Below are 12,209 nucleotides of genomic sequence, written 5' to 3' on the forward strand. Positions count from 1 at the left end.
GCTTGGGTCGCATAGCCTCTAATTCGCCATGGGAACCACTCGATATGATTGGTCATCGCCTAGCGGTCGCCGCTGGTGGATAAAGTTGGGAAACGTTTAACTTTTTCACAGCCTCCCACGCCAAATTCGCGCTGTCCAACGAGTCCCGGGCCGATACGCTTCTCTGAGACAGCGTTTTCCATCAACAAAAAAACGAATTATAGAATTTATTGTGGAAGAATAGTTTCAAATCCCTCCAATTGAATAAATAATAAAAAAGACTTGTAGAATCTATGCCAAGACACATTGAGGCTGTTCTGGCGGCTCGTGGTGGCCCTAGCGGTCAGCATGTAAGACACTATGTTGGTGTTTCCTTTATATTGACAGTTACCTGTAGGTGGTGACGAAATAACAGCACTAGAGGCTGGCTGCATCAACAAAAACACTTCTCTGATATAGACTTGAATATCTTAACAACAAAAAATACCTTAATGTTGATTTTAAAACATAATTCCTTATCCAATTTTGTGATAAAAGGCAAACCCCTACCTCCATAGCTTCGGTCTATGCAATCATGTCTGATTTGTAATTTATTTTTAATTTAACTAGGCAAGTCAGTTAAGAACAAATTCTTATTTACAATGACGGCCTAGGAACAGTTCAAGGAAAGGCGCAAGGTTTTCTTTTTAAGATTATTCAATCTTATTCCCGTCTTATTCCCGTCTGTCAATTTATAAATTTTATGAGTCAAGTCAAATTGTTTCTAAGGTATGCACAACACATACACTAATGTTCGCTATTTGTCCCTCTGAAGCCCCAGAAATCATCACAATCATCACCACCACAAATCCCTAAAGACATCAACATGCATTCATAAAAAAAGAACAAGGTGAAATCTAATTTCATTTATCGACCCTAACAATGGAAATTAAGTAAATTGATGGTAATACTATTTAAGCAAATTACATCGTATTATCTCGGTACCAATCTTAAAAGTTGCAGTGTGTTCTATGCTTCCCGTTCTTGTATCTTTTACTTTCGGGTTTGTACACCAGATTCAAACAGCTGAAAATACAATATATTTTAAATAACCAAACCCTTTAAACCGCTGTGAAATGATTATCTACACTATAAATTGCTTGTTTTATCACATAAACTATTAGAATTTTAGCAACCAGGAAATGGCGGAGCGAGTTCTGCATATTGCACCTTTAATAAAATCTGTACCTCATCAAAAAGAAAATCAAGCACTTAACACATTATATAACTGTATGATAGAAAATTACGATACATTAATGATTCAATAGGCACAATGATAATTCTACGTTAAAACTGCTGAGGGTTAATTCGTCATCATTATTAAAGATTTCATTCATGTAAAAAGATGAAATCATAATACTACACAGGTTTTATAGTGCTGTTAGGTTGTCAGAACACAGGGTAGGACGGGCTGTGTGGTTTGCTGTTGGCAGGCAGGCGCTGGAAACGGTAGCGGGCCAAACGAGACACGTCAAGCAGCTGGTCAGAACGCTGACTGCCAGACACTCTGGACACTGAGAAATCCTGAGGAAAAAAAACAGAAAACCAATCAACCAGATCCACACATACCAGTATGCCAAACAAACACATGTTAAGACACAGACATCTTTGCAATGGCCACCAAGACCTGTGATATGTTTTCTTTCATCTTGCAATGGCTCACCAGAAACTTCTTAGACTGTGGCTGTGCAGAGAGGACGCCACAGCTTGCCGCCTTCGTGTCCACAGAGCTCCTCAGATCCAGGCTGCTGAGCTGGGGCCCAGTGCTGGGGACTGTGTTAGACCAGCCTGACAGACAGTGCTGTAGGGAACATCAAATCAAAGGCTTGTGATACAACTACAACTAAAACCTTAAAGTTTTTGGGCGAACTATGGGCCGGATAAGCAATGAGAATGAGCAAGATGATAACAGAACAGTATAATTCAAATGATTGAGGAGTGTGTTTCAATGTCAAAACCACATTGTGTGGAGAGATGTAGTCTTCTCTTATTAACATGCCACACTCACCGATGGTAGACCCAGGCTGTCGGAGGGGTCGAAGCTACACCTCCGATGGGCTTTGTACTTGTATGCTGGCAACAGTGTGGAGCGCGGGATGCTGACCCTGGGACAGAAACAAAAGCATATTCTTTATGACGAGGACAAGTGTTATAACGGGATGGTAATAAAACACCATCCTGGTTTGTAATGGACTTCACTTCAGTAGAATTTGAGGATGAGTGAGATGAAAAGTGGCACCAGGCGGATGAGTGGTCTCACCTGATAAAGGCTGGCTCAGCCGCAGTGTGGGGGATTTTGTATTTGGGCTTCTTACACACAGGGCACGACTCCTGAGAATCCAACGGGGTTGGGAACAGTCGGCTGTTGATCCTGTAACAGAACGTACCTAGACAACAACAAGGAGAAACCGAATCAGACAGTACAGTATAGTATTCAGGGTCTCTTCTTCAGTAAGCAATAGTGACATTATGTAGGTCTAATCCAAAAGCTTGCTATGGTTTCTCATACACTGGTGAGTGTCCATGGTGTGCTGTTGGTCTTCCTTCTCTATTGACAATGGTGGGGGTGAAAGGTCCTCTTCAGATAATCTGTGAGGAGGGTAAATCAACAGTCATTCATTAAATAAGAATTATTATCTATTTCAGTAATAGCCCTCTTACAGTCTGAACTTTTGGTTAAAAATACTCTATACCCAAATCCGATTCACAGCTCAAGAAAAAATATATTACATTAAGTGAATGCACTTGCCCTGCTTGTTGGCTGTGGACACACTCATCTCTGTTGACCTGTCGGAAAGTGCGCAGATCACTGAAAAACTGCTCCGAGTGCTCTGTCAAGGAGTTTTCTGCATCCACAATCCCTACGGGAGGAGAAAACAGTATCAATTTCATATAGAGTAACATTTTGGCTGCTACCACAATAAACTGGTTGGGTTAGCTTAATTTCTGTATAGAACTCATTTCTTGGCATACCTGCTATCCAGTCATAGCCCAGTAAAGGCTGCAGACGCTGTCTGTCGGAGGCTGATGTTTGCTCCAGTCCAGAGGATTGGAATGTGAATTTACCCACCTCCCTCTATGGACACAAGCAGAGGGCAACATTTTTAATGAGACTATTAAAGGTGAAATGTGTTGCTCAATAAAAACACAGCAGTGAGTGCAATGGTAGATCAAGCAGTTGTAACAAATATTTTTTATAACTAACCCAAGATGGGCCACAGCCTGTCGTTTCCAATGGGAGGAAATTAATCATAATGGGCTGAACAAGGAGGTGGGCAGAGCCAAGCACGAGCTAGTTTGATCCTATTGGCGCGTTCTAGCATATATATTGCATTCTTCTGTTAGGGAATGCCTACTCTGTGAAATATGCAATAACTACATTTTCACTTGCATTCCTTCTAAACGAAGCAATTTTTAAAAACTTTTAAAACTGTTTGTAACATTTTAATTTTGTCGGCATCCATCTTCTCCCACAGCCGGCCACTAGGCTTCCTCTCATCACCATATTTGGTGGTGAGTGGAAATGCCAACAGGATGCTATAATTCTGGTAAACATCTGGCTCATTGTTCTATCTGTGGTTGAACTGCCTCGCTTTGATAATACAGTGCCATCTAGTTGGAGATGATATACCCGTGTATAGTAACCTTTCTTTATATATTATCTATGGTAGTAATAGGGTAATTACTACAGTAACAACTTTTTTTTAACAGAACTGTCCTTACACCACTTGTGTAATAACAACATTTCCCTTCTCCCTTTTTACTTTGCTCACCTGTTCATTCTCCTGATTATAGTAAATAGGACTGGTATAGGGCCTCCTAATATCCAGTGATCTGACAAGAGTTGCAGGACGGCCTTTGCCTTGGTCTTGAAGAAATCCTGTGTAAACAGTAGAGTGTTCTGTAGCTTGGCCTGGTTTAAGCTTGGTTCCCGTGACAAGGTATGGTGTAGAGGTCTGACAGAGGGTGACATTCACAGATTCCACTGCCTCACCTGAGGAAAAATGGGTTCAGCATTATTTCTATGGAAATCTTATTGTGTGACTGATATGCCAATATTAGTCTGTCAGCAGCCTTTGCATTTCATTGGCATATCTAGCTTGTTAAGGTTACCTACCTTCAGTTCTCAGTGGTGCTGTTGTCTGTGTTTCCGTGTCGTCTCTCTCCTTGAACTGTACAGTAGGTTTGCTGAGAGCAGACCTAGCAGTGCCTAAGTCACCATCTATCAGGGTCACCATGTTCTCTGTATGGGGACTTTTTTCTTTATTCTGACCTGGCTTTTTCGTTGTGTTGTTTTGTACTGTCCGTTTTGAATCATTCTCCAAGCTTCCTTTGCTGCCGGTGATAGTCAACAAACTTTTGGTTTGGTGCCTCAATTGCATCAACAAGTATTTGTTGCGCTCTCGCAATGCACTCAACCGTTCGGGCGAGGCCATTCGCTACTGAACAGAGGGCTGGCTAACGTTAGATATCTAGCTACTTAGCTAATGTAGCTAGCTAGACCAAAAGCAATCTTACGTTAAGAGCAAAGAGCCAGTCTTGGCCAATTCAGAAGACACATATTTTTTGAAAATTCGCTGGCTATTTCATACAAGTTTTAAAATATATCATATATGTTCAATAATTTATAAACAAACATAATCCAAGTTTGATCAGTCTTCTATGTTTTCAGTTTGACTTTAACTCCATAACAACGTATCAGCATACAAACCATTTGATTGGCTAATGTGATGTTAGTCACCTCACCCATAATGCAACACGCAACCGTTTTAAAGAAACAAACACACAGTACTGAAGAAAACAACTGTTTTACGTCCCAATTATCTCTACCTACTCCCAAAGTGTCAATTTGAGCACTTCCCATCACTGATTTGATAGGAAATACTGGTACAATAAATATTGTGGAAACTCCCTCCATGCTACTGTGGAAAGTAGTGAACGAGTGTACACTTCAGGAGAAAGGAGACACTATTGTGATGCAAACTGGTTCTGTGGTTTGAAGATTAGGTCTAATTCTGCATTCATGACCAGGGGCCTGTTGCACAAAAGTAGAATTAAGACATCCGGGATAAATGACTCAGCTGAGCTCAATGAAGCCAAAACATGTGCGTCCAGGCTTAATTGGTTGCACAAAGACCAAGCCAGGATGAGCAGACACGGATTCATTAAGCCAGGTGAAACCAATCCTGGATAGGTGCGCGCTCACGGCTCACTCAAATAGACCCCGCCACAGATCACAGATTAACTGATTTACCATGGCAACTAGAGCCGCGTACTTTTCCCCGTCGGAAGCACAAATCCTCATGGAGGCATACGAGGAGGTAAAATATATAATTAAGAAGAAAGGCAACACCGCCACAGTGATAAAGCAAAGAGAAAAAGCGTGGCAAAGTATTGCAGACCGCCTGAATGCGTAAGTAGTGCACAATTACACACTCACCGCTCCGCTGAAACATCACAATTACAATTCAAATATTTAATTCACATCTCCAAAAATGCAGTTGTACTGTAATTATGAAACGGTTAATTTTTTTTTATTGAAATGCACTGCAGATATGAGTGAAATTGTGTAAAGTAACTCCATCACACTGTATAAAGCTATGATAAAATTTTTGATATTTTTACTGAAAACAAGACAAAAATACCAAGTAATTTTTTGCAGTGTGACTCCATTAAGTGTGTGTGTGTGTGTGTGTGTGTGTGTGTGTGTGTGTGTGTGTGTAGATTAAACATGAACGGGCCAAAACGGACATGGCAGCAGGTCAAAATCAAATACAAGAACATTCTGCAGAATGGTATGGTCCCTGACTAATATTTAACAAAGCACAAGCATATATTGTACCCAGAAGGTGCCTGCTCACACATTGTCTGTACTGTTTTAGCAGTGAAAAAGAATACCCACAGACAAGGCACGGGTGGTGGGTCACCAAAGGCTGACCTTACCCCAGCAGAGGACATGGCCTTGGAGCTAAATAAAGGCAGGCCCGTCTTAGAGGGGATCCCTGGGGGGAAAGAGACTTCATTCAAGGTATGTCCTTCCATCTCTACATGGGATACAACCACATTCATATTGAATCAATTTGGACTGTCTGACTTTGGTTTACCTATTGCCTTGCAGTGTCTGGCAGCACTGTGTTCCTGTTAGAGCCACCAGCACAAGCACCAGACGATGCTGATCCAGTGAGTACTCCATCAAAGGCATACTGTAGGCCTGGCATGTCTTGTCTACTAGCTTCAATATGAATCCGATTAAATGTGATAGGGTGAAGGCCCCAGTGCAGCAGCAACAGCACATGATGGAGACGATGATGAGGAGGAGACCATCTCTCTGGATTCCAGAAGGCATGAGGTATCATGTTAAGACTGTGAAAGTACTATTTACTCTACAATGGTGAGGAGTCCTCATCAAAATCAAAAAATCTAATTTCTTTTACAGGACCCAGATGCTATACAGTGGGAAAACCAGCCTGGCAACATAGTGCGTATTAATAAAAGGACACCACATCCTGCCAAATTCCAGCTGCGCTAATTGTATTGTGTTCACAGAGCTCACAAGCTATCAGAAAGTTGTATGGCAACCACCTCCGGTGCCAAATAGAACTGGCAGACATAGACATTCAGTACAAGAAGAAAAAGATGGAAAATCTTGCACTGGAGTTCGAAATAAAAAAAGAGGACAATTAGGAAACTGGACCTTGAAATAAAAAAACTTGAGAGGGAGGTGAGATATGCCTTCAATGTACACTGTATGCTAACTGTAACACAAATGTATTAATCATTATTTTTCTTTCCTCCCCCAGCTCCAAGAAGATGACACAGCTCAAAATAAAAATTAGGTATATTCTCGTAAAGTCAAGTGAGCCATGACATATGAGCTCTTATTGTGAGCACACAGGACGGTGGCATCTTTCTAAGGTTTTTTTTATTTTCCCAGCAATCAGTACAACCACGTCATCGTTATAAGGCATCGCCCTCTTTTGCCCACCCCCCCCAGCACCAGGTGTGGCCACTAGCCTATATGAAGGCCCAAAATTGTGTGTTCCTTTCTGCTCTGACAATGGCATGCCCATTCGTGCGAGATGTGGTGGATGAAGAAGCACTTGTGCTGAGGAGAGCCTTCAGGTGAGAAAGGGTCTTCAGGGACCGGTTGGACCCACTGGCCTTCCCTGATGACCATCTATATGAAAGATACAGGTTTTCTGCAGATGGCATCAGGTATCTATGCAGACTACTGGGTCCCAGGATTAAGCACCGCACTGCACGGAGCCATGCACTGAGTGTGGAGCAAATGGTTTGTGTGGCCTTGCGCTTTTTTGCTAGTGGAGCCTTCCTGTACTCAGTGGGGGATGCAGAACAGCTGAACAAGGCCACAATTTGCCGCACAATAAGGAGTGTGTGTCTGGCTATCAAAGCATTAGCAGATGTCTTCATCTCCTTCCCTGGCCACAGAAGACTCTGTGACATCAAAGAGGAGTTCTATAGGATTGCAGGTAAGAGGATCTACAAATTACAGGACAACTGTTAACACATAGTAGGATACTCATTACTTTGTGTGACAGGTTTCCCCAATGTCATTGGTGCAGTGGACTGCACACACATAAGGATAAAAGCCCCCTCAGGTGCCCATGAGGCTGATTTTGTGAATAGGAAATCCTTTCACAGCATTAATGTTCAGGTGAACATAACTTTTTGATATTGTCCATTGACGAACACTCTGCATTGCCAGTGATGTGCATTGATTGGTGTAATATTCCTCATCTTATGATTTCAGATGGTCTGCAATGCTGACTGTGTGATCAGCAATGTTGTGGCAAAATGGCCTGGCTCAGTCCATGACTCCAGAATCTTTCGGGCCTCTGAAATCTATCAGTGCCTATCACAAGGTAAGCCACACAACCCCTATTTATAACCATCATGGCTGTGTCAAGAATATCACTGTGTTTATGAGGTAGTAATGATGAGATTTTGTGTTGACAGGTGAATTCTCTGTGTTGCTGGGAGACAGGGGGTATGGCTGCCAGCCTTTTCTCCTGACACCTTTCACAGACCCCCAGGAAGCACAGCAGGCCTACAACCATGCCCATGCCAGGACCAGGGCCAGAGTTGAAATGACCTTTGGCCTCCTGAAGGCACGCTTTCACTGCCTTCACAAATTAAGGGTCAGCCCTGTTAGGGCATGTGATATTACTGTGGCTTGTGCTGTCCTCCACAATGTGGCCTGCCTGAGGAAGGAGAGGGCCCCCAGAGTGCCACCAGCCATGGACTGGGACAATCCGGCAATCTTCCCTGATGACGACAGTGGTCGGCTGCTGAGGGACCAATATGTGTTGAATTATTTTAGTTAGTATGTGTGCTTTCAATTTTGGTTAAATATGTCCTGCGGTGGCAGAGGAATTTGGGTTTTTTTGGGTTCGTTTTTTGACGAATTTGGCCTCTTATGATGTTTGTGCGGTATACTGTGTGTAATACAAGGCTGCAGGGAGGCTACTGCATCCATTCATTTGTCTGTTCAGTTGATGTGTATGGATTTGTCCTGCATTTATTTTAGTGTGCAGACATGCAGGGTGTGTTATACACATTCAAAGGTCTGTATATGTATCATTTTGTATAATATGCTTAGATTCTGTGCTTTCCATCTTGTAGAGTCACTGTGACTTCAGTTTTGAAAGGAGCTGATGGTTTACCTGCTTTGTTTTGTCCTTATTCAATAAAGGAACATAATGTTACACATTGTGTTTTTATATTCATATGGAATGTGTATTTGTTTATATGACAGAGTACTAGGGCCACACTGAAGAAAAAGGATAAAGTCATAAATTTATGAGGCTGGTTCTTTCTGCAGAAAAGCTACATATTGTTTTTACAGTTTTGATACTTATGACAATGTGATACTTAATATTCTGGCACATCAGCATGTCTTTGTTTATGAAACCATACTGAAGTACAATTTCACGAAATGCCCCACATCTGTCATTTTAACAACTGTCCTCCTTTAAAACAACTGGTTACAATATTATGACTTGTGTTTTTTTCCCCTCTGTGGCCCTAATATTCTAGCATTTTATATATAGCCTTATAGTCTATGGGAAACTGTAAATTATCTAATGATAGCAACATCATCTAAAAATCATTTTTTATCCAAAATCATTGAAATTAATGATCACAAACGTTTAAATAACAGTGGGTCTAGTTATATGTGATAACAATGTATAGTGAGCAGTGAAATAACTATTGGTTTCCATTTGTGGTGACTGCTGACTGACATTAGGGATGAGATTAAATAGATCCTGGAATTTAGCCTGGTCTGGAGCAGGCTAGCTCCACAGAATAAATCTCCATGGTAATTTATACCATAACATATCCTCCTGCCCCCTATCCATCTTTAGTGCAACCGGATTACGGATCAATTGAGCCAGGATCACCAAGATATCCTGGCTTAATCCCTTATCCTAGTTTTGTGCAACAGGCCCCAGGTGGGAAGGTTGTATTAATCACTCACGACTGGGAACGCCCCCCAACTGGTAGCAAGTGGGAAACTCGTATATAAACTCGTATATATTTAAATCGTGTATATATTTTATTTTTCTATATGTATACTTTGACAATGTAAGTAATAATGAACTTGCCAAGTCAATAAAGTCAATTGAATTTAATTGAACTCGTATATCATCCCTGAGCTCCGATTTTTCCAACATGCTAGTAGTCTCTGACATCACCTACTAAGGAAATTACCTCTATAACAGCCTTTTCGACAGTCATGCAACAACAAAACATTTTATATAAAGCTATCTATTAATATGGTTTTTGAACGCTATAATTTGTTTACAAGCGTGATCGCTGTAATAGTTACTTAGTTTATGGTTGATGCAGTGTGTTGACCATTAGCCAATCTGCGTTTCTCGGTGAGTTCAAACACACGAATGCATCCAATTGGGATTTACGACTTCACTTCACTGGTAATTACCACCTCCCCACTTGAAAATTAACGCAGCATTAGGTCTGAGAATGTAATCAAATAATATAATACACATTTAGTTTTTTAAACCTATGTGATCTGTCAGGAAGTTAGGATTCCATATGTAATTAAAATGACAAGGAGTGACATAACACATGATGCCCCAGTCAATTATATTATCCCCCTACAGATTGTCTGTAACATGTTATATACAATCAGTGGGTCTAATCCTGAATGCTGATCGGTTAAAAACGGTATTCCAGCAGGTGTCTATGCCACAAATTACCACCGGGTAAATCTATGACGTTAAACTGCATATTTACTATGTTCCATCTGCCTGCTTGGTCCACTGTCTCATCAGCCTAGCCAGACAATATATAAATGTGATCTTCCTCTCTATCTCACATTTCTTTTAGACTAACATTTAGTTTCAACAGCGGAGATTTGTGTAAACGTTGCTGTCTGTTTCTCCGACATTTGCAACATTGTTTCAATATTCAAATTCGATCTCCTGCTGTACCATAGTAATGAACTTGTCAGGAGTCGGGACGAGACGCAGCGTTTCTCAGCCAGTCGAAATCATGAATCAGCTGGCATCATTTTTATGGATATATACAAATTGAAAAAGGTGAAACGAAACGAAGTGCTGCTAGTTTGCAGTATTTTCATATTCAGTTTGAAGTGATTGTGTTAGCTGTGGCGTTGGATAGCTCCTCTGAACAACATATTTTCTATGCCAGGCAAAATAGCGTCTCATTATCTCATTGTTATGGATGCGTCCAAATAAATGTCAATAGGAAACAGCTTCAACAAATGCAGCTACTGTTATTTTTCTGGATGCATTGTTTGACGTGAGCGCAAGTTAGCCGTAGTTGGCTAGCTAGCAAGCAAGAGATACAAAAGAGGTAAAAAAAAAAAAAACCTGCCTAACAACACCAATGCCAATATATCCTCCAAACACCGGCTTCGAGGGTAGTATCACTTAAATGTACAATGACTGTTTAATATAATTAACATTTTCATTCATAGTTTCTGAAAACTTTAGACAATGTCATTGTAATGTTTTTCATTGTGCCATCCTAAAAGGACAATCTGTGCTTGTAAAAGCTGAGAAATTTGTGAGTATTCATCCACTGCTTACTGACAGGAGGAGATTAGTTTATCTTCAATTAAACCTGTCCATCCGTGGTGACACTAATCATGGCACTGCCGGTGGCAGAGGATCACAGTCATAATGATATGAATGCTCTCGTTTTGAATGGTGCTGAGCTGTGTGGGCGAGCTGCTACTCTGTTTTCCAGTCACGGCTCGTTTGCATTGAGATGTGTACCAGCCAGTCTAGTGTGATTAGCTGACCACAGTACTGTGAGTTGCACCACATAATCATTAAATGGTGCCAGTTATGAAGTCATATACTCCAATGTGTCCCTGTAATCACTGTTGTGCTCCAGGCAATTACTGCTTGTTGCCCGGAACGCCTCATCGTCCATTAACCACTGGTCACGGACATCACAACAACAACAACAACAACAAAATAGGGAATTACACAAGATTTACAAACATATCATTCTTAGAATTTAGAATAAATGGCAACCTTCATTACTGTAAAAGCCCTGGTTCATTTGACAGTGGTAATCATAGGATACATGTAAAGCAATTCAGTCAATACTCAATGAGACCAGAGCTCTGGGAGCTTTTTTGGTGAACTAAAAGAGTAAAAGGTGAAACAAAGAATATCATTTTTACATCTGGAATGTTATCCATTTCATACCCTGTAGGGGGCAATATGTGACTTTAAATGACTCTTTCAGATATGAAGGAACTGTAAAAGTCAATAACAAAGGGAAATATATTTCACAAGAAGTGTTCTGGCAACAAAAAAACAGGACACTGTGTTCATGCTGAGGCTGAGCTAAGTGCTCCAACCATGTTACAGCTACATTCAAATCCCACCTGGAGTCACTGAATGTATTGATCTCATCATAGTTTTACACGGTTTAAAAATACTGTGGGTCCTTCTTTACCAGATGCGAACCATGGCTTTACCACACTTTTTAAAATTTCCTCTGATCTGAAATCCTCGGTGTGCTCCCCTGCTGCGGAGCTGTAGGCGTCATAGTGGGACTACGGAGACCAGTTGAAGTAGAGTACATGCAAAGAAAAACAAACCAAAGCCAAAGTAAATATACACTGTTTTGTACACTCAGTTTACATCAAGTCACCTAATGTGTCTGGA

The 12,209-nt window shown here is 41.1% G+C and overlaps 1 protein-coding gene and 1 long non-coding RNA gene across 2 annotated transcripts; one reads left to right on the forward strand and one right to left on the reverse strand.

Moving 5' to 3' along the window:
* Positions 1–1,173: 1,173 nt before the first annotated feature.
* miip (migration and invasion inhibitory protein) lies at positions 1,174–4,757 on the reverse strand. The gene is made up of 9 exons (XM_021609386.3): positions 4,136–4,757; positions 3,792–4,012; positions 2,992–3,094; positions 2,768–2,879; positions 2,528–2,607; positions 2,279–2,405; positions 2,027–2,123; positions 1,682–1,819; positions 1,174–1,542 (listed from the first exon to the last, which is right to left on the reverse strand). Exons 1-9 carry the CDS (start codon positions 4,452–4,454, stop codon positions 1,408–1,410), a joined length of 1,332 nt encoding a protein of 443 aa, XP_021465061.1. The 5' UTR covers positions 4,455–4,757; the 3' UTR covers positions 1,174–1,407.
* A 3,032-nt stretch (positions 4,758–7,789) lies between these two features.
* Positions 7,790–8,762, forward strand: LOC149982537 (uncharacterized). The gene is made up of 2 exons (XR_016497244.1): positions 7,790–7,901; positions 7,996–8,762. It is a non-coding gene; the product is annotated as an uncharacterized LOC149982537 (long non-coding RNA).
* The last annotated feature ends 3,447 nt before the right edge of the window (positions 8,763–12,209 follow it).

This window comes from Oncorhynchus mykiss, chromosome 7 (assembly GCF_057628025.1).
Source record: "Oncorhynchus mykiss isolate SJ-2025 chromosome 7, ASM5762802v1, whole genome shotgun sequence".
In the NCBI taxonomy this organism is placed as follows: Eukaryota; Metazoa; Chordata; class Actinopteri; order Salmoniformes; family Salmonidae; genus Oncorhynchus; species Oncorhynchus mykiss.

Coding starts and splice junctions, on each gene's coding strand:
- miip (XM_021609386.3), bottom strand. CDS start 4,454: ATGGCCTCGCCCGAACGGTTGAGTGCATTGCGAGAGCGCAACAAATAC. Junction 4,013..4,135: donor AGCACCACTGAGAACTGAAG/GTAGGTAACCTT, acceptor ATTTTTCCTCAG/GTGAGGCAGTGGAATCTGTG. Junction 2,880..2,991: donor GGGCTATGACTGGATAGCAG/GTATGCCAAGAA, acceptor CTCCTCCCGTAG/GGATTGTGGATGCAGAAAAC.